Source organism: Blastomyces dermatitidis (assembly GCF_000003525.1).
Source record: "Blastomyces dermatitidis ER-3 genomic scaffold supercont1.6, whole genome shotgun sequence".
In the NCBI taxonomy this organism is placed as follows: Eukaryota; Fungi; Ascomycota; class Eurotiomycetes; order Onygenales; family Ajellomycetaceae; genus Blastomyces; species Blastomyces dermatitidis.
The window spans coordinates 2,156,421-2,176,539 of record NW_025544779.1 but is presented as its reverse complement, the minus strand read 5'-3'; the positions used below and the strand labels follow the sequence as shown (position 1 = coordinate 2,176,539).

Genomic DNA, 20,119 nt, shown 5'->3' with positions numbered 1-20,119 from the left:
CCAAAGCGATATATCTCAACGGAACCGTTGAGCTTGTGATGTGTCGAGAGAAGACCATGTTGATATCTGGCAGGCGAAGTGAGGCTCGGCTACCTCAATGATTATGCTTCATATGAGGATGAAAATAACAGCACATTGCTGCCTGTCCTGTTCGCCTTTAAGGTGCCAGCGCACGAGGACAAAAGGTGGCGCTGAAAAACCTTCAATCTTGTGTCCATGTCCAATTTTTTCACTGTTGTGGCTACGGGCTTAGGAGCAGCGAACTGGAGTATGAAAACACCTGTTGCCCAAATTTCCCCCCCATGTAGCGAGCAGCAAGGCTATTTATTCACAAGAATAGCTGGCAGGCGGACACCTGGAGCACCTGGAGACATTGCAAAATGGGACATATGGAGAGGGGTGATATTGAGGCGCTGTTTGGTCGTGACCAATCTGTTGACTATACTCAAGGCTATGGGCATCTTTTATTCTCGCCCCTGGAAATGGAAAGTGATGGCGTCGGGAAGCATAAAAGTCGAAGAATATCCAAGCAGAAGACGAGTGATGGCCAAAACAACGTAGGTTCCCTATTTCTCCGCGACGTTGGTTTTGGCAAAGTTGTTCACATTCGCCAGGCAATCAGCGTCCCCTTTGATGAGACTACCACTAGAGCTCCGCTATAGGATCTTTGGTCTCCTCATCCAGCCTCTATTGTGCAGCTGCTATGAAGATTTGGCCGAAATGACGGGGCAAACGTTGTCCGGTTTAGGGTGTTGGATGCGTCTTATAATTGCTCCTCTCGCTATCCAGACCCGATTTTACACACTCAACGCAGGAACCAAACGGAGACGTCCCCGAAGGGATGGAAGATATTTTTGAACTGTATAAAGCAATTCGGGAAGGGGTTGCTGATGATGCCCAAATGCAGCGTGGAAAGCAGCTTTGTATGACGTCACAATTTGATACAAGTCTGCCAATTGATGAAATGAGTGAGGTTAGTACGAGTGATGGGGAGGATCATGATGATGATGATGATATTATGATGATGATGTTCGCAACGGCGAGAGAGAAGAAGAGGAGCAGGACGATACTACAGTGGAAATGGAAGACGCCCCTTCTTCAGCCGCGCTGATCGATTTGGGCATGCCACCCTGTTTATAGCCTGTAGGTTTACAAAGGCCCTGATATTTACGACGCAGATGTACACCCAAAGGGGGCACTCAAAACGATTTCCACGGATATCCTCTTATGACACTCTCAAATCGCGAAGACCAAAACGTGGAGTTCGACTTTCTCCGTCCCCTATTCCTATTCCACGTTAGCCACCAGTTCACGCGAGATATAGGCGCATGCTTGTGGCAAAATGCCATCATCAAATTCGAAACTCCGGAGAGTGTTTCTTCCCCTTCATCGCTCCTCGGCCTGCGATCGTCGATTCTATCAAGTTTATCGAACTGGAACTTCAATTATTCGAGGATTGGTTCGACAATTAATCGGACACTGTTGTTGCCATATGCTAGTTTATTTCGGAGTATATGGATCTGCGGTATGTGTACAAAACCAGGATATGCCATACTCCGTACTCTGCAGGCAGTATGTGAAAGCTTAGTTATGTGAAAAAGATGTATTAAATAATAGATATAAAAGATTCACACCCCATAACCAAATTGGGATCAAAGAGACAACGAGAATAGTGAGAGATTTGCAACAATGCCAAGTGCTCAAGGAGATCTAGTTTTGGTGAAGGCAACATGGATGGGTAGGGGAATATATGACAAGGGGGCTCGGTGCACACAGAAAACACAACTATACAACCAGGAAAATGCCCAACCAGCACATATACATGCACACGCTTAAATGTATGCCACACATTCGCTATTTATTCACCTTGAACTTGTTTTTAATATCCTCTTCAGTGAATCGACGCGTTTTTCTTCGAAGCATCGAGGCAATTTCGTCCAAGCTCATATGGACTTGCTCACCAATGGGAACAAGGCATTTTGCCAAGTGCCCATAGTCCTTCTGCATCAACTTGACGGTTAACATGATATAATCAATGTTGTGGAATACCAGCGCATGTTCCTCAGAGTAGCGCTTTTTCTGCTTGAGAAAAGCGACGGGATGTTCCCGCCAGTGCCTCAGAGGGTTGAGGTGGTGAGATGTGTGATAGCCGTCATTGTAACAGAAACGGTTGCTCTGCGCACATTTTAAACTTTAGCATGGATTTTGAGTCGAAGCAGCAGTAGAGTAGGTAAGGATTTCTTACAGCAACATCTATCAGTGTGATACTTGAGCGAAAGTCGGAATCTGGATCGACTTCATCAACAAAGGCATGCTGGCCCCAGTTGCCAATCATCAATCCCACTCGTAATTGTAAGAGTGGCAGCGCAAATACGAACAACGTAGCTTTCCAATTAACTGTGAGGAGGAGCAAAATAGCAAGGTAATTTGAAATTTCCCAGAATGCAGCCTTTATGGCTAATTGTGTCTTTGATGTGCGGAGGAAGTACAGAGGTAGCTCCAGCCAGATGAAGAACATAAATCGACCAACGTAGCAGAGGAAATCACCCAAGTCGTCCCGCTGGTATCGAATGGTGGAAGAGAGGTCGTTAGGCCCGTTGCCCTCGACGTGATGGTGCTTGACGTGATGGTAATAATAAGAATTCCAAGTGTGGCCCATCAGCGGGTTTGTAATGTAGGGGAACAACTTGTCAAACCATGAGTATTTTCGAGCAAGAATGCCTCCCATGTGAATATGTTGATGCATCATGAGAGTATATGTTCCCACGTAGTAGGATTGCATGATCCAGTGCAGGACTCCATGGATCCAGTTGAAGCGGTAGAACAGGAAAAGTGCACTTGGGACGGATGTAGCAAAGTAGAGTAGGAGATGCGTGAGCATTACCACATCTGTCTCGACACGGACTACACTGCGGCCAAAATTGACATACGGCTCTAATAAATAGTCATTTAGAAGGCGGGGAAGCTTGATATCATTGAAATCCCACGTCAGAAAGATGGTTGGTTCGAAATCTTTGTGCTGAGGATTGTTGAGAGAAGCCAAAGTTTCGACCGTGGCGTTGTTGGCTTGGAGGCCGTTGGATTCAGCGTACCCATTTTCTTTTTTAAAAAATTTATTAGCAATATACTGAGATACAGTTCAGCCAAAGGGCCTTACTGTTGGACCTTTGCCTAATTTCAGCTTGGTGGATTCCTGAATTTTCCGTCCCACTGGTAGAGCTTGATTGGCTTGCTGGTGCTTCAACAGCCTGGCTCCTGAGCTCGGAAACATCGGCAAATAGCTCTTTGAGGACTAATAGATCTGGGCGTGTTAAGTTAGGATCGATATCCATGATTGTGAGAGTGGCTGCAAAAATCGCCTTCCAGAACGAAGAGCAAAAATATTCACGAAAGGGAGCTCACCCGGAGCGGAGATAAAAAGATCAAAAGGCGAGATTTGAGATAACTTTTCGGGCTCCGGCCAAGTGGATTCAAGCTAGTCCGGGCGGTAAAATTGCTTCGTAAGAAAATTAAAAGGCTTAAATCAAGCATTTCTCCTTTATTCCCATTCAGGCAGCGCCTTTTCAATATTCCTGTGTACGCTGCAATAGGGCTTTTGGCGGGCAGCGCCATGGCGTATCAAGCTCTCCCTGCAGCCTGAAATCCATCACAAAAGGCGCTAGGGGGCTTTTTTGCCCTGCAAAACAATGGGATCAAGCGTTGAGGATGTCAGGATGATGACACCTCGCTTGCTGAACTAACTACGCTGTAACATAGCGTCCCACAAAGCAAAGAAACCTTGAAAAGTGGCACTTTTGCTTGTTAGTGGTTCGCTGTGTGTGGTGGAAGGGTCTGGATGTCCAAGCGGCGCTAGAACATCGCGACAACCACACAAGCCCAGTTACCGTTGTTGGGATAATTAGCCGCTCGAAGAATGGAAGGGAATAAAATACTCCGTGCGGAGGATTGCGAGATCGACTCTTGTACAGTAGATGTACATGATGTACAGTACTGTACATATCTGGGAGATTTTGCAACGTGACATCATTTGCTCCTGATCTCTGTCCCGACTGCTGATGCTAGATCGACCCGAATACGGGGTTAATAACTGTCTCTCAGAACCGGGAAGCTTATGTATCTACGCAATTGATTTTGGTGTTTGTGATGCCAATGGATTGAGGTTTGCAAATTCTTGCTAAAGAAGTGGTTAGATATCCAACTAGGCACATAGTCTCTGGCAAGTTCTGGGTATAGATTTTTTAAAAAGTAACTGGCATAGTAACATATTTATGATAAGTACAAAGTAGTAGTAGAAAGCTTGCTTTCAAAACTAAACACCCAATACTTAACCTCGAAAATTTTTATTGAAATACGTATACCATCCCCCCGCGATCGACACTGACAGTCATCCCATACGGGGATTCTAGGAGCGCAACGTCAAGAATGGAGTCAAGATGACTTTTCAAAAGTTGTTGCTGTTGTAGGCTGATTACTGTGCTTCTGGGAGGACGGCTGGCTGCGGTAGGTCCGGTAGCCGAGCCCTTGTCTCCACGCTTCTTTGTAGAACCTCGCCCCTTGCCGCTGCCATTAGGAGAAGCCCCGGTAGTAGGCACCCACTCAGTGGTGACGGTTAATGAAGGGGTAGGGTGTGTTACGTCGTATCGTGGTTTCTGCGCGATTCCGTCAGGCACCACCTCCAAGCCACTGATTATCATCGAGGCATCCGGGTGGGTGACATCCCAGAAGCGGACTTTCCGATCCGATCCACCAGATATTAAGAATCCGCATTTTGACCCTTCCTGGCTATTCTCAGGCACATCAAGTCCAACCGCGATGGCCCGGATGCCACTCCGGTCACTGCTACTGGATGAAGAGAGGCCAGTCCCGTTTCTGACACTCGGCTCAACACCAGCAGACGACTGAGGTTTGCCCGCAAAGCGCCCCAGCATACCTTCGGGTCGGTCTTCGTCAACACGCCATGGCTCATAGTTCTTCCAGCTAGTGTCTGCTGCTAGGTTGATGTTTTTCCGTGTGCTGGGGTTTCGCCCGTCGTCGCCCTCATTAGATGCATCAGTGGGCGCCGAAGACGTGCAGTATACCTCTCTGCATTGAACTTTATCAATATCCCATACCATAATTTCGGAGCCGTTGTTGCTGCCTCCTACTACGCATATCCATCTTCCTCGCCCTTTAAGTGGATGTATTAGCAACCGATGAATAGGGGCTCCACCGGGAAGGCCCCATGATTTCACTCGTATGCGGAACCGAAGATCCCATAAGTCAAGGATACCATGCGATGTGCCAAGAAGGAGCCAGTTGTGCTTCCTGTCCAAACAAAATGTTGTGGGAGTTCCGTGATGAATAGCATTTTCCAGCGTGTATATTACACTCATCGTTTTTAGGTCTAAGGCGTAAACTCGAGATTTGTTTGTAGCAATCAGAAGCATGGAATGGGCCTCAGATCGATAATGTTCCATCCAAATGGCGTATTCACCCAAGCTATTTGGCAGATAGGAAAGGTTATATTCGCGGACAACTTGTGGTTTCCCGTATCGGGGGGCATCGTTAATATTGCGATAATCGATCCTAACCGCATGAATACTCCCGTCCGTCGCCGCACTGACAAAGGTATGAGTGTTTTCGATGAAGGTAACGCATTTCACTTTTGCACCACTATCGTGACGGTGGGTTTGTCGGGAGCGTGGGGTTACATTTTTTTCCAATCTCGTGGTATCCCATACTTTAAGCGTGCCATCATCCGACGCCGTGACGAAAAATGCATGGTCAGGGGCTACGACAACGCGGTTTATAGGCCCGCTATGTTCACCGAACATTGCAACCAAGTTTCCTTGGGGCCTCCAGGGCTTCTCTGGCGTCTGAAAGCTTGACTTCTTGATAGGATGATGAGTGGTGACCGGAGAAACGGTTGGCCCAAAGTCATATAAATCAATCGGATAGTTCTCAGCAAATACTGCATCTAGAAGTTTTAGGATCGTGGGGTCGTTGCCACGATAAGTGTGGTTTGCGCGATAATGTCGTGGTGCTTCCGCTGGAAGTTTTGAGTCCTGCACCATGGAAAGCGGTGATGGGCGGCGGCGTTGGTCCCTTTGAACTGGGGCGTCTACTTTTCCGAAGGCGTTCGTCGATGTGGTGGAAGTTTCGGCATATGCTTTTGCGGTTTCAGTACGGTTGAGAAGGTTTATGGCTGAAGGCCGGCGATGGACTCCGCCACCCGGAAGCGTTGCAGAAAGGTTGTCGGAATCCTTACGCCTCAACGAACGATCACGGGTTGATGCATCTTCTGGTCGGGTTCGATGACTATCATCCCTACGTTCTACATCTGATGGAGACCCTGAAGAATCCTGTGATCCAACTGCACGGGTCGGCGACGACGATTCAGGCGAAGCAGGGTCCCGGGTCATTCGTGGCACAGCATGAGAGATTCCACTTTCTATCCGCCCACCGTCACCTGGTGGCAGATTTGTGCGGCGGGACCCGGGCACAGTATCAATTGTCGTCGAGGCATCAAGGAGCGCATCAGCAATTGTATGAACTTTCCTCTCGCCAGCTGGCGCTTTCAACTTGCTGAGTGATGATCGTCGTTGCTCTACATTTTGTTTTTTATCAAAAAAGACCGTTTGCGGAGTGACACCGTGCTGGCTTAAGGATACAATATTTGACAAGGGTGCAGTTGAGCTGGTATCCCCTTCTTTAGGTCGTCTGGTGGCAACTCGCCATATGTACTCTTTGAGAGCTAGTAATTTGAACTCATCCTCCTGGGCCATTCCGATATTTTTTATGCGAGAGAGCCACTGCTCGTCTTCGTCATTTTTTGTGATCGTGTTCGATGAGTAATTGCTGCCACGCTGCCGAATCTTCCCGAAGCTCGACGTAGGTGGACCACCCAGATCAAACACTCCGTCACGCGCAGCGTATTTCCAAAAGACACCTTTCTCGGCTTTAGTTGCCCATATCACTAACATATCATATACACTTTTGGAAAGTGGTTTTTTCAGAGCGTCCAACAGTTGGGCTTCCGAGATGTCCGTTGTGTTAGTTTTGAGAAAGGGACGAACGAGAGGTGTTATGATAGAATACGTATCGGCCGGGGACAGGAATGTGGTTGAAGCAACAACAAAATGGATGGCCGCCTCGCGTATCCATATGCTAGGGTGGATGAAAAATCGTACGGCGATATGGAGGAGGTCCCACGTGGTTGCTCGCTGGAAAAGCCCCAGTTTGGCCATACGAGCAAGAGAGCGAAGAACTCTCTCGACAACAAACTCTTCTGGATCAGTCATAGATTGGACCATGAGAGGCAAAATGAACTCTTCCAAACTTGTACTTCCTACATATGTGGCGACTCCAACCACTGCTTCAAAGAAAGCACACTTGAGTATCCAATCTTTATCATTCAAATAAGTATTAAGGTGGCTGAGAATCACCTCATTTGCCTTTGGGTTGCCGAAGAAGACGCAAAGACTGGCGACTGATCCGAGGAAGGCACGACGAACAGAAACATCACTGTCCGTAAGTAAAGATTTTGTATGTGATTCGAAGAAGTCGAGAAGATCAATTCGAGCCACGTCATAGAGATTATGGTAAGACACATCTTCTGTCCAACCTACTTCTGTGCTTTCAGGAACGAGCGACCCCAGCCGTATATCTGAGCGCAAGGCCTGAACCATATCCAGCACGTGAAGCGAGGATTGCGCAAGAGACGCAATGCAGGAGGCATACGCTGCCCGGACAATTGGGCTAGGATTTGAATTGGGGCCTGGGATAAATGGCTGTAAGCGGGGAAATATATACTCCGGGAAGATGTAAGCATTGACTGGTGAAACGACCCGGACCATAGCGAGAAGCTGGGTTAAGGTTCGAATGGCAGCTACTTTGACCACATCTGAGCGATCGGTAAGTAGAAACATCACAAAGGGCAAAATCCTATCAAGCTTCGCTTCATCGGGAACCCTTTCAGCGAAAGCCAGCAGGATATCGCAAGCTTTTACTCTAGCAGAAGCCTTTGCGGTATTTCGGAGGCTCGAAACAACAAGTGTAAGAAATATTAGTGTTCCATCATCAGTATCAGACTGAGGCTTTGAGGGTTGGTTGCCATAGTTCGGTAAATCGAGCTGAAGGGGGAAAATAGGGTAGTTAAGCGTTGGAAGAGTGAGATTTGATCCATCAATAGCAGGTTTAGCATTAACGCCAAGGAAATAGGATATCTTGTCAAAATCCAAATACGTTTTATTAATTCGTTCATCAGCCTCTCGTAGATCACCAGGCCTAAGCTCAGGCCGGGCACGACCAGACGAAGGATCAGTAATGTGTCCCATGTATTGGTGAAGGAAACTGTAAAAATATTCAGGAAATGCTCTGTGGCGCCAGAAGTTGAGGCATTCCTCAGCCGAGTACCTGGATTCTGGGTCGACACGGATCATGTGAACGACCAGATCTCTTACGTCGGGATCTTCAATCTTTGACAGGTGGCTCTGTTCCGGATCGTATTCCCCTTTCCGGTACTTATAAAGTTGACTGAGCGTGAAAATCGGGGACTCAAGAAATAACTCAGCGATCACACAACCAGCGCTAAATATGTCCATTGCCCAGTTTACGCCTCTACTATCAGGTTCTTCACCAGCCATGAGAAACCGTTCGGGAGCCAAGTAGCATGTCCGCCGGCCGGAAGTATCGAAATAGAATGAAAAATCGGCTGGATTATCTTCTGGAAGAAATGTTGGTTTAAACGACGACGAGAAATCCGATAAGTATAGCCAGTTCCAGGATGTCACCAACAAATTTTCGGTTTTTATATCGCCATGGTAAATGTCATGAGAATGGCAATCCCGGAGGGCAGAAAGTAACTGGTAAGCTATCCATTTTTTCTCGATATCCTCGAGGAAGGGGCGAGTGCTGCATAGAGTTAAACCGGGAGCATATGATTCAAAAGAATGAGGGACAAATCGTACCTCATACGATCATAGAGCGAACTGTGGATATATTGACGGACTAGGTAGCCGCCAGTCCCAGTCTCAAGTATCCGCTGATACCCAAGGGCATTGGGGATATCTTCTAGTATATCTCGTTCGCCTATGGGAACATGGTTAGATCGCACTAACAAATATAATAGAAGGATTAAAACATACGGAGAATGGCCTTGACATATGGATCTAGTTCCATGCTCGGATACGGCTTCATTATCACTTTAACAAAAACGAGGCCATTTCTGTGCCTAGCGCGTATGCTCTTCATGAACCTTGCAGTGCCTAAGGACTTTTCGTACACAAGGTCCGCGAGCTCTGGCACATCGATGCCCGCAGAGCCAGCGGAAAGCGTGGTAAGGGAATAGCCCTGCCCCATGATGTCTTTTGGAGCTCAACTGCTATATGACCGTGTGTCGCAAACTGATGTCATGGTGCTAGCTATTCTTTACTTGGTGAATCCCGATTGCAAAGACTTGTTCATATCAGGGCTCCTTGCTGATCCTTTCGGGATTGTTTAACACGGCGTTTCAACGCCTAGACTGTGGCAACAACTTGTCACGACGCACTGGTGTGTCGTCTGCTTCAAGCCAGCGACGTTAGGCGATGGATGGTTTTGCCGTTTGTATGATGTTCTTGCTCCAGGCCCCATGATGTGATTAGCTAAGCAGATGAATCACATGATGTTTAAGTTGAAGTTGCTTGCAGCCGCTGCTGGGCGACCTCCCTAAGATCACATGCCTCACTATGGAGTACTCTGTCATAGACTAGCTAGATTTTCAGGGTTAAACTTTTATGAGATTCATTCGGGTGTGTTACCGCGTCCGCGTTATTGTCTATCAAGACATAGCGAAACAATGCCGGGCCCAAGGATTTTGTCAATAACCCCACCGACTAACGATGAATTTGCGATGCCATCTATTTCCGAAAATGAACCTGTGGGGTCAATTATCCGGAAGCTCTCGAAGTAGGTGACAACTCCCAAAATTTTGATATTGGAAGATGTATGAGTATGCTAATAGTATTTAAGGTATATTATTCAAGCAATTCCAGATACACCATACAGTTTTGACCAGATGCGGGCAACCACAGCTGGATACCCTTTAAAAGGGCTAGCAACATCTTTGTCGGACAATGTGCACAACCCTTCTCTCATATCAGCTTTAATGTACGTACACCGTCACGAATTCGTTTAGTCAATAGGATTGCACTAACAGATAGACTGCAGGATTTTAAAATGGCAGTTTTGCAACCAGGAGGATGATTATTGGGGTCTTAACGAGAGTCGAGGATATGCCTGTGAATTTGTTGCCTGGCAGTTCTTAACATATCTTTCCCCTAGAGATACCATTGAATACCTGCTCGATGAACTTTCAGAGACATGTATTCAGCCAACGTCTGAGAATGATCCCGAAAGTTATGCTGAAGGGTCATTCAGCAAGCCTCAAATAGGTTCAAGTCAAAATGACTATGAACGTCGACCGCTTTTACTCCACGCTTCACCTCTTTCGCGACTTTTGGGATATGGGACAACTAGAAACACCAAGTATTCACAACGAAGCGAGGATATCACTGGCACGAACTCTTCAGAAGAAGGGTTCGAATCTGACGTATATGACATGTTTTGCGGTCTTAACGCCTTGGAAATTGCAGCAATCGCAAACGCAAAGAAGCTTTTATCACAAACTATCGTCCAGAAAGTGGTCAACGGCGTGTGGACTGGAGCAATAGTATTATGGGATTCTTTGAGTGTCCATTCGAAGAAAAAACCACAGTTGTTCCACAAAAGGTATAGTAGTAGTTACTTCAAGCAGAACTCAATTCAAACTAAACTTATCGTCTGACAATTTGAGTGCGCCAGAATGACTGATCCTTACTGCCGATTGCAAGTTCCCCTTTATCGCAAAGCATTCGAGGCTGTGTTTTTCTTGTCCTTTTTAACTTTATACTATGCTGTTCTGATGGCCAGGAACCCTCTGCGAATCAGCCCCATCGAAATATTGCTGTACATTTGGATTGCAGCATTTGCATATGACGAAATTAGCGGCCTATCAGATACTGGGATGATGTTCTATCAAATGAACTTCTGGAGTCTATGGGACCTAGGGATCATTGGGACAGGTTTTGCATTTCTTATTGCTAGTGAGTTTACCAGCCACAATCCTGTTTAGCCCGATGGATTGATTTTCCCGAAGGTTTTGGGCACCGTTGCGGCGTTGCCTTATGAAACCTCGTTGTGGCGTAGTAATATATGATGTAAAAATTAGTAGTCGTGTTTGGCATGACTGAGGTTGATCAGGAAAGGCCAGGCCACATGTGCTAACGGAGATTTCCGAAGGAATAATCGGTTTGAGTCAAGGAAGTGCATATGTCACGGACATATCCTTCGATATCCTATCGTTAGAAGCATTGTTTTTAGTTCCAAGGCAAGTGTAATATTTCATTTGAATGCACCGCCACATACCGCCTGAATCTGACAGAGAACAACAGGGTCTGCTCTCTGATGAGCTTGAATTCCTACTTCGGTAGCCTGGTTGGTGACTCCTCCGCCACGCAAGTTTGTGCCACAAATGCATATACGCTGTTACTGATTACTGGTTATGCATAGATACCCGTACTCAAGGAGATGGTACATAATTTTCAACACGTAACTATCAATTAGGTCATATCCGGTGCTAATGCCATGAGCGGGGCTTAGACAAAAGCCTTCCTAAAGTTTCTGCCCGTGGTCGTGATCCTGTATATTGGTATGGACATCATTCCGTCATTCTAGACCTATTTCGTCTAGAATGGGGCGGAAATCCCCAGTCAAGGCGGCAAATAACAAGCTAATACAATATCCAGGCTTTCTCACCACTTTCACGATGTTAGCACGGGATCGATTGACCCTGCGGCAAATGTCGTGGATTTTAGTCAAGGCCTTCTTTGGGTAAGCCTGCTAAATATTTCCTAAACCTGACGAGTTGGTGGGGCTTGCTATGGCAATCCTAATGGAAAATCATATTAAATGTGGCATGATTGAATAGGTTGAACTCGCTCGGATTCGTAAGTTCGATCATACAACCCGTTCTCTGCACGTCTTTGCCAAGCCTCGACTACTACATGCAGAACAGCAAGTGGCTGAAATGATTGGATATTAGGACATCGCTCAAGATGTAAGGTCCATGCACTCCGCGGTTGTTGCAGCAGCCTGAATTGAAATGACAGGGATATTCCCAATATCGATTGGCTGTCGCGTTTAGATGATTTTGGCGCTAATTTTACTAGATTTCGCCCCTTTTCGGCTATCCTCTTATGTAAGCCGTCTTTTCAATTCATCACGCATCTGGACCGGATCACGTTCCATGTCAAGTTGCATTCCATTCCCTACCCTACCCTTCAGCAGCACCAACATTAGTCCTGGCAGTTTCGTTCTTCCTCTGCGGTGCTATGTTGGCCTATCAGTTTCTTCTTTGTCATATCAATTCATCATTTTCCCCATATTTGCGGCTGCACCTTTCCTTAACCAACCTGTACAGGGATAGCGCCTCGTCGGGGATTTCCGTTTGTGGGTGATTTTCTAACTCGCAAACTTGCATCTAGGTTGGTATTCGTCTGCATGACGAACATTCTCTTGATATCTTCAGTTACTAGTTTAATGAGCTTGAGCCTAACGGAAGTACGTGAATCTCTCTTTGGCTGGACCCATGTAGATCGAACTCGCTAACCTATACAGATTATGGCCCATGCTCGAGAGGAGTATCTCTTCCAGCAAGTTGCCCTACATGATCCATTATTGCCTCACTGCGCACCGCCCCCTTCCCACCCTACACAACTCTTCTACTAACATTAATCCTACCTAGACTTTCCGTTTATGTCCTTGACAGTGTTAACTCCCGGCGTCTGACTTACTTTCTGCCCCCACTTGTCAGTAATAAATTGACAATACCCTTGTATTAACTGCCGATATGTGTGGCAGTAACTAAGGCTTATTTACTAACTGATATTCTTCATTGCAAGAACCTGATACCATTGCTCTGCATTCGCCCTCTCCGGCTATTCTTACCTGGTGAATCGATCCGCCGGGTCCGTATAGTCCTGTTGAAGGTAACTCATTCACCATTTGTGGGCATTATTCTTGCGTATGAGAGTAGTAGACGCTATGTTACTCGACAGAACCATTCACCAATGGCAACCTCGTCATCTCGTCCCCCTCCCGTAAGTCAAGTGAGGGTCCCGGTTCACAAACTGTCGCTCCGTCATCGTCGAGGCTTTTCCAGGCCTGTGCCTTTGCCGGGGAGAGATATAGTGGCCCCGGTGCCCCACCGTGGCCCAAGTGGAGTAGACCCAGGGCCGACCGCGGACCCAGTTCACCTGGCAGATGTGGTCCAAACTGTGGATGGCCTTCGCAGACAGGTCGAACAGTTAGCTGCAACAATTTCTTCCAACAAGAATCATTGAAACTCCGGTTTTTTACGCCAGTGCACTATGCAGTTTCTGGCCAAATTATCCGTTCAGAGACGCAGGAGGGTATGTACTGTATTTTCAATGTTGTTGGTAGGTAAGGTACGTCGGCTGGTATTTTGTATGAAAGTGCACCTTTGTGGCTGTTGGTTCCGGAATTTTCCACGCACATCTGATCCACTCGATTTCATAGCACATTGGCAAATTTATCCGCTTGTACACGCCTCGCGCTTCGCCCCTCCCCCAGTAGATCACCCGCAAATACCCCACCTACTATTTTACGCTCTTGCTAAAAATGACCACACGCAAAAAGCGCAGCATACTCTGTTTAGGCAGGATGTGTAGGGGATCATTGACGCCCGAACCGATGCAACCAGAACTACACATGTACCTGTTTTGTTCGTTTAAACCTCCCGTTTTTGCTCAGTTCTCTTAGTGCCCAGACTTGCACCCAACTAAACCGTTGCAAGTGCTCGGACTTGTATGACCAGATGCATGCGCAACCACTCTGTCGGGTTTGTCTATACCAATTTGGGCTCCACCATCGCTCTTCGAACGCTCTATGGGGCCGCTTCATGTTGAATGGAGGGTACAGTGCATTTCTGGAGCTGTGGCAGGACATTTTTCTTTTCTTTTCTTTTCTTTTCTTTTCTTTTTTTTTTTTTTTTTTTTTTTTTTGTTATTTTTACTTTTTTTTTCGTTTTATGCAGGATTATCCTCACCCCTCCCCCGACTTCGATCGTGCACTCTCCCTCCACATGCACTTGGTACCTAACCATAATCTTGATGCAACGACCGCGTCTATCTGGCCTCTGGATTCGATGCCCTGGCCTAGTTTTTCTTTTTTTTCCTTTTCCGTTTCCTTTCCCAAATTCTGCCTTGCTCTCATTCTGTGGTTGGTATTTTTCACGTTTCTGGTTCCGCTCGGTATGGAATTTACTCAACCGTTCTTCAATCCAATTTTCGACACACTCGAACCCTGCAATACACCATGGCCTTTCATTCCAGTAGCGGCATGTACATGTATAAGAATGGTTTTCGGGTCCAACAACATTATTTATGAGGCTTGTTGATCGCCAACCCATTTTCTGAAATATATACCCCATTGCCCCTCTCCAATTCTTATTTAACTTATTCACGCCTGATTATCAATATACTGTTTACTCTTTCTGCGATAGTCCTTCAACTGATATCGTATACATTGTACTCAAGATCATCTGTGGTGATTGAGTTTTGTTGATCTCAGTTATGGACCTGGCCTCTAGGTCTCCTGCGAGACTCTCCCCACAATTCTGTTCCACTACTGGGCAAGCTATGGTCGTGAATGCCTCCTCCCCATATCCTACTCCCCCCCAAAGCCGCGCACATACTGAAATCCTCCCGGCACACTCACCTGTTGCTACTGGACTTGGTATTTTCGGTACCACACATGTATCAATGTGTTCGCCCTCCCAATCGCTTCTCCAATCATCCCAAGCGTGGGAACGGGGATGCGGCCCAAACAACGCCTTCTCTCCTATGGGAGTGATGTCGGGCCTAACTTCATTCGAAGAGAGTCATTTAGTTCTACAAGGCGCCCCCCAGCATTCGGGCGTTTCGATGGTTTATTCTAGTCCGACACACCGCGAGATGGCTAGTAATTCTATAATCCAGCGATATGCGACCTCTTACAATAACGACTTTCACTATCATCTAGTCCCCACTACGACGCAAGAACGACACTCCGCTATAAATCAACAACGGCAGAGACAGGTTGATTGCTCGATGCCTCAAGACTTGGATCAAAATAATAGTGTTCTCCTTTTCGACCTGGATAATAACGTGGAGAATCAAAGCGTGGAGAATAATAACACTGAAAGACCAGCGATAAATAACAGGATTCCTCGAGTCCCTCTACGGTCATCGCGCTCACATGCGGCAGCGTCTCAAGACGACCAAGTAAAGGTTCAATCGGGTGGTATCAGGAAACAGTCGAGGAGGAAGACCAATGGACCCGAAGGGAAGTTTATGTGTGAGAAATGCGGACGGCATTTCACCAGGAACTCGAATTGCAAATCCCATATGAAAACCCATGATCCGAATCGCAAATTGCCTTTTAAATGCACTGATCCTGAGTGCACCAAAAAATTCGGCCGGAAAACTGACCTCACTAGACATGTGGATAGTGTACGTGTTTCCTAACTAACCGAGCTTCTAGTGTTTACCTATAAAATTGACATCTGTTTCCAGGTGCATAAGAAACTACGGCAATATGGCTGTGATCAATGTGGCCACCGTTTCGCACGACAGGACACTTTGCGAAGGTTGGTTAACTTGTGCTCAAAAATTTAAATCGTTCGTCCTCCAGCACTAACAGGCAACGAAATAGGCATCGCGAAGATGGATGCAGAAGACAGAATCGTCAAGCCCAACGTGCACTCAAAAATCCTCCCACAGTACCTGAGCCGGTTCAATCATATCAAACGTCATCCATCCTATATCCCGACCAAACAAATACGTATTCTGAGGCCGACGACCAGCAAAATCTGCATGAGTCATTTATTTCTCCATACCTCGATAATACTGCGAATGAATTCCAGCAATACCTATGAAAACACGCACAAACTTCCCGGTTTTTCCTTCCTTCCTTCCTTCCTTCCTTCCTTCTTTCTTTCTTTCTTTCTTTCTCTCTCTGCGTTTTTGCGAAGAATAAACCATTTAATTCACCAATTGTCCCTTGGAAACCCCCATTTGACATGCATCCAACCAAGAAAGCGCCCACAGATATGATTTTCGCATGGCTTAGTGAGTACCATGGACAGCCACTTCGGTTGTTAATGCTTGCTTTTTTTGGTTTCCTCATTACATTTTTACGGTCCTCATGGCTTTACGGTACATGGTATATTTATTCGACATATCTCTGAGTGCATATTTGGACCCTAATTCTTTGACCTTGCTCATCGGAGCATTCCTCAGCGGCTACTGCAGGAACACATATATCGCGGCCTCCAAAAACTTCTTTGATAAAAATAGCTGGGTCTTTCCTTTGTTTGACATGCCCTCTCCTTACTCCCACATGACTTATGTTTCCATGTACCAATCCCTCCACCATTTATGTTCTTTTTTGCTTCTGTGCTTTACATATGTTTATCAGGAGAAGATGATAAAAATGTGTCATTCCATGGATGACATTAGTGAAGTGACATTTTAATAGACCGAGGACACTGGGGCGGCATTTTGCTTCTTTGTAACTAACTATTCATTTTGCTGACATCCATCTCGCACTTTCATTTCTCTACTTTGGTTGCCTTCTTTTCAGTCATTTTATTTTATTTTATTTTATTTTCCCTTTTGAATAAATTTAAATGTCACACGCGGTGCAAGGTTAGTTGTTCATCCTTTTTGTACCTTGCATTTTGTTCCTTAGCCACATTTTGTTTGCATTGCCTTGCTCTTCTCATCTCTGTTCATGTTTAGTTACTCTTTTGTCTGTCCAGCGCTCCATCTGTCTCTAGAATGTGGTTTTCTGTCTATGCAAATCTTTTTTGGTCCATGCTGGCCATGGAAATGAGAATCACTCTTCATCGTTGTTTTTCTTGAAATTGTACCAACTTTCTAATAGATCGCGTACTTCCCTCTAATCCGCACGGCTTAAAGTTCCAGGCATCCCTGTGCATTGCTAGTCAACAACTTTAAATAAAAAGGGGGCGGGGAACTTCTCGCCGCCATTGATTGCAGAGGGCCAACCCCAATGCGTGCCACAATATAGATGAGTTTTTACAGCATATGTCATGTTCAATATCCACAAGCGAAAAGCAAGGAAAACTCCAGCAAGATATTCAAACATTAGTCTGCGTGACTAAAAAGAACGCGATCATCTTGGGGTCCGAATGCCAAGTAAGATATCTTTGTATTTTTTATTTTATTTTTATTTTATTTTTATTTTTATATTCTTTTTATATAAAATAGAGTAGCAAAATAAGGGGGGGGGCCGAGCCTTGTCAGGTTAATACGGATCGGATTCGAATCTAGATACCGATGGATATGCAAAATAGACCATGTTTCATGTGTTGATCTCATACTGTTTCTATGAAAACTTTCATTTCAAGCCAATCGATTTTTACGGCCGGGAGATCTGCGTTTCTAAGCGGGGCCTGATCGGTCATTTTGTTCGGCCATGGCTCAACGATGGGTTCAAATGTTTAAACCATCAAGGCCATTCTGCGGCCAGCCATAACCCACAATCGGCCCCCAACCAACTTCAGAAGAACGGGAGTTGAAGAAAAGGGGGGGAGATCAATAGATTGAATGTTGGGGGCCGAAAAGTATTGACAGTTACAATGAGGATTGTTGTTGTAGCTAACAGGCACATCAACTTGGGGGCCAAAACCTGGACGACTAACTTCGAAAAAAAATAAAATAATAAAATAATAATAAAAAATAATTAAAGCTAAAATAAAAAGAAAAGAAAACCTATCGTATTACTAGTGGTCAATATTCCACGTCTCAGACACCAATTATTTCTTTGAAGAACAAAGGGGAACCGGGATGCATAGAAGTACCCATCCACGGTCACCAACCAATATATCCAAAGAGGCTATATTTTTCTCAGGTGGTGTTAACCATGGGCTTATGAAATGATGTATGTTTATATTTACTTACATGTGTAACCAACTTGCCAGTGTGAGCGATGTAAGGGGTTTGTTGCTATTTTTGTTGGATCAAGGGAGTGTCACCCGCAGACAATTCGCATATCTAGCCATCTAATGCCGAAGAAACTCAAGCGTTCAAACTCGTGACTCCTGCTCCTTACATTCCACAGGCACACTTGACTGCCAGAATCCATTCCATCATTGGCTTCGCTGTCAGGTTCATGCCAACAGAACAAGACGGGACCTGCATAAATGTCATATGATTGATGCAAGTGTTCGACAGAAATAGGTGCGGACCACCTGGTCAGGGCTAAGTGCTTGCACGAATGAGATAGGGAATCGAATTAATCATGGGCAGTAGACAATATATGCAATGTATAGAAGGAAAATAAGGATGCGCACCATCACGTTGAGTGGAACACCAAAAAGAACAATATGTCCCATTTTGAGGGCTTCGAAAATGCTTGATTATCGATTCCATGCATGAGAACACCGAGGTTCCCGTCAAATTGCATTTTCCACGAAAGAGTGGCTGGTAATGGCTGGGAAGGATTCGCAGCAGAGACAAGTGACCCGGCATGACCATTATGCACATTGAAGATCGCTCTGTTGGGGGAGTACATCTCATAGATGAATGAGTATGCGTTCTTCAAGTCACCTGGCATATCGACTGAGGACCTTACATTTCCTGGGGGACTCCCGTCTTCCTTCGACGGTTCTTCTCACAATGACGTGGGTGGGGCATTATTGATGTGCCCAAGCTAAATAGATGTGCTTAATCCATTAGTAGTAAATATCAAAAAAACATAAAGAATAGATTGTTGCAAATTAGATTACCATCTTCGATCAGAAACTCTAGGTCGTCCTTAATCGGTTCGATTTTTTTTTTTTTTTTTTTTTTTTTTTTTTTTTTTTTTTTTTTTTAATGCATGTCGATATTTAGGTCTTGACTGAAAGGAAGGCCCAAAAACTGTGAGAACCTAGGTTTTCACCACATACCCAGATGCGCTTCATGACTAGGGTTGAGCCGGCCCGAATCGAGACCTAGAGCCTCATTGTTCGAATATCGTTCTTTGATTGTTCCATGCATGCGACATGTCATTCGTGTGTATGTAGAAAACTCCTGTATTAGGATTTGAAAGAGGCTAGCGAGCTGGAAGTAAAGGCAAAGGTTTCATATTTGCAAGCACCTCAACCTGGAAGAACTGAGACCTTCCATTGCATTTCTACAATGCCTAGAAACACCCAACATGCATTGTTATTTTAGGTGTTCAGAGCGATTTGGTAGCCCAGTTCGAGGAAAGACCCGCGCGGTTCCTGCATGATCACGATATGCAAGGAGCCAAAGAATCTCGATTACACCATATTCGGTCTGGTTTGCAAAAGGAAAAAAGGGTGCCCACTGCCATGGAGTGTGAAATATTTCTTCCAACTATCGTGTGCGACAGATAGAATGGGTAGTTTGCTATAGAATGTCGATCATGGATTATGGCCGTTGGAAAGTCGAGCAAATATGCCTCACGTTTAGGTTATCATGGTAAATTTCTTTGTTAAGAATACCAGGGTCCCGGTATGAGTTGTTGGCAATATGGCTTCGGTGGGCTCCTATCATTATCTTTCACTCTGCTCCCATTTACCCCTTTTATCTCTAATAGAACACTGCTTCTCTGCGTGAGCTGTATTCCAAGCGGGTGAGCGCACCCTGGGGGCACGCTGTGTAGCACCAACCGCGCTTCCCTTTGGATATGTCTCACTGACCCAGCTAGCACCTGGATGGCCAATGGAGTTCAACTGACTTAACCACTGACCAGCATTTCGCTGATACATGAACAACAAAAGAATCGTCATTATTTGGACACCAATCCCTCCTCTGCCGTATGGGGAGGGTAATGGCCAGCAGACAAGTCCAGTCCACAACCAAGGCCAAATCAACGAGGCCTGCCATTCGTTGGAACCGCGTACCCGTCACACCAATCGGCCGTAAGAACTTACCCTGAAAACCATTTGGTGGGTGGTTTTGAGGTGAATGACTTTTTGCGATTTCGATGCTTTGATGTTGAAAACCCCCAATCTACCCAAAGTTTT

At 45.7% G+C, this 20,119-nt stretch overlaps 7 protein-coding genes across 7 annotated transcripts; 4 read left to right on the top strand and 3 right to left on the bottom strand.

The window, feature by feature from the left end:
• Positions 1 to 248: 248 nt before the first annotated feature.
• On the top strand, positions 249 to 1,123 carry BDCG_06099 (uncharacterized protein). Its single transcript, XM_045421822.1, has 2 exons — positions 249 to 557; positions 815 to 1,123. The coding sequence occupies exons 1-2, from the start codon at positions 381 to 383 to the stop codon at positions 1,109 to 1,111; spliced, it is 474 nt and encodes a 157-aa protein (XP_045277607.1). The 5' UTR covers positions 249 to 380; the 3' UTR covers positions 1,112 to 1,123.
• Positions 1,124 to 1,227: 104 nt separating this feature from the next.
• On the top strand, positions 1,228 to 1,596 carry BDCG_17244 (uncharacterized protein; the record flags this gene model as incomplete). The annotated part of the gene is made up of 1 exon (XM_045426388.1): positions 1,228 to 1,596. One exon carries the CDS (start codon positions 1,228 to 1,230, stop codon positions 1,594 to 1,596), a length of 369 nt encoding a protein of 122 aa, XP_045281538.1.
• A 258-nt stretch (positions 1,597 to 1,854) lies between these two features.
• On the bottom strand, positions 1,855 to 3,332 carry BDCG_06098 (uncharacterized protein; the record flags this gene model as incomplete). The annotated part of the gene is made up of 3 exons (XM_045421821.1): positions 1,855 to 2,175; positions 2,246 to 3,099; positions 3,158 to 3,332. The coding sequence occupies 3 exons, from the start codon at positions 3,330 to 3,332 to the stop codon at positions 1,855 to 1,857; spliced, it is 1,350 nt and encodes a 449-aa protein (XP_045277606.1).
• Positions 3,333 to 4,032: 700 nt separating this feature from the next.
• Positions 4,033 to 9,570, bottom strand: BDCG_06097 (VPS15 protein kinase). The gene is made up of 3 exons (XM_045421820.1): positions 9,126 to 9,570; positions 8,949 to 9,069; positions 4,033 to 8,892 (listed from the first exon to the last, which is right to left on the bottom strand). The coding sequence occupies exons 1-3, from the start codon at positions 9,337 to 9,339 to the stop codon at positions 4,341 to 4,343; spliced, it is 4,887 nt and encodes a 1,628-aa protein (XP_045277605.1). The 5' UTR covers positions 9,340 to 9,570; the 3' UTR covers positions 4,033 to 4,340.
• On the top strand, positions 8,477 to 14,056 carry BDCG_17243 (uncharacterized protein). Its single transcript, XM_045426387.1, has 18 exons — positions 8,477 to 8,846; positions 9,110 to 9,316; positions 9,402 to 9,927; positions 9,991 to 10,128; positions 10,189 to 10,749; positions 10,822 to 11,102; positions 11,299 to 11,386; positions 11,451 to 11,493; positions 11,569 to 11,589; positions 11,659 to 11,707; positions 11,805 to 11,889; positions 11,987 to 12,005; positions 12,101 to 12,115; positions 12,228 to 12,256; positions 12,543 to 12,618; positions 12,676 to 12,710; positions 12,803 to 12,866; positions 12,960 to 14,056. Exons 3-18 carry the CDS (start codon positions 9,698 to 9,700, stop codon positions 13,398 to 13,400), a joined length of 2,175 nt encoding a protein of 724 aa, XP_045281537.1. The 5' UTR covers positions 8,477 to 8,846; positions 9,110 to 9,316; positions 9,402 to 9,697; the 3' UTR covers positions 13,401 to 14,056.
• Positions 14,057 to 14,058: 2 nt separating this feature from the next.
• BDCG_06094 (uncharacterized protein) lies at positions 14,059 to 16,041 on the top strand. The gene is made up of 3 exons (XM_045421819.1): positions 14,059 to 15,569; positions 15,633 to 15,706; positions 15,772 to 16,041. Exons 1-3 carry the CDS (start codon positions 14,652 to 14,654, stop codon positions 15,992 to 15,994), a joined length of 1,215 nt encoding a protein of 404 aa, XP_045277604.1. The 5' UTR covers positions 14,059 to 14,651; the 3' UTR covers positions 15,995 to 16,041.
• A 2,280-nt stretch (positions 16,042 to 18,321) lies between these two features.
• Positions 18,322 to 19,136, bottom strand: BDCG_06093 (uncharacterized protein; the record flags this gene model as incomplete). The annotated part of the gene is made up of 2 exons (XM_045421818.1): positions 18,322 to 18,752; positions 19,034 to 19,136. 2 exons carry the CDS (start codon positions 19,134 to 19,136, stop codon positions 18,439 to 18,441), a joined length of 417 nt encoding a protein of 138 aa, XP_045277603.1. The 3' UTR covers positions 18,322 to 18,438.
• Positions 19,137 to 20,119: the final 983 nt, after the last annotated feature.

Coding starts and splice junctions, on each gene's coding strand:
- BDCG_06099 (XM_045421822.1), top strand. CDS start 381: ATGGGACATATGGAGAGGGGTGATATTGAGGCGCTGTTTGGTCGTGAC. Junction 558..814: donor CGAGTGATGGCCAAAACAAC/GTAGGTTCCCTA, acceptor CACTCAACGCAG/GAACCAAACGGAGACGTCCC.
- BDCG_06097 (XM_045421820.1), bottom strand. CDS start 9,339: ATGGGGCAGGGCTATTCCCTTACCACGCTTTCCGCTGGCTCTGCGGGC. Junction 9,070..9,125: donor ATATGTCAAGGCCATTCTCC/GTATGTTTTAAT, acceptor ATGTTCCCATAG/GCGAACGAGATATACTAGAA. Junction 8,893..8,948: donor TCGCTCTATGATCGTATGAG/GTACGATTTGTC, acceptor AACTCTATGCAG/CACTCGCCCCTTCCTCGAGG.
- BDCG_17243 (XM_045426387.1), top strand. CDS start 9,698: ATGCCTCACTATGGAGTACTCTGTCATAGACTAGCTAGATTTTCAGGG. Junction 10,129..10,188: donor TCTCTCATATCAGCTTTAAT/GTACGTACACCG, acceptor GATAGACTGCAG/GATTTTAAAATGGCAGTTTT. Junction 10,750..10,821: donor CCACAGTTGTTCCACAAAAG/GTATAGTAGTAG, acceptor TGAGTGCGCCAG/AATGACTGATCCTTACTGCC.
- BDCG_06094 (XM_045421819.1), top strand. CDS start 14,652: ATGGACCTGGCCTCTAGGTCTCCTGCGAGACTCTCCCCACAATTCTGT. Junction 15,570..15,632: donor TCACTAGACATGTGGATAGT/GTACGTGTTTCC, acceptor ATCTGTTTCCAG/GTGCATAAGAAACTACGGCA. Junction 15,707..15,771: donor CGACAGGACACTTTGCGAAG/GTTGGTTAACTT, acceptor GCAACGAAATAG/GCATCGCGAAGATGGATGCA.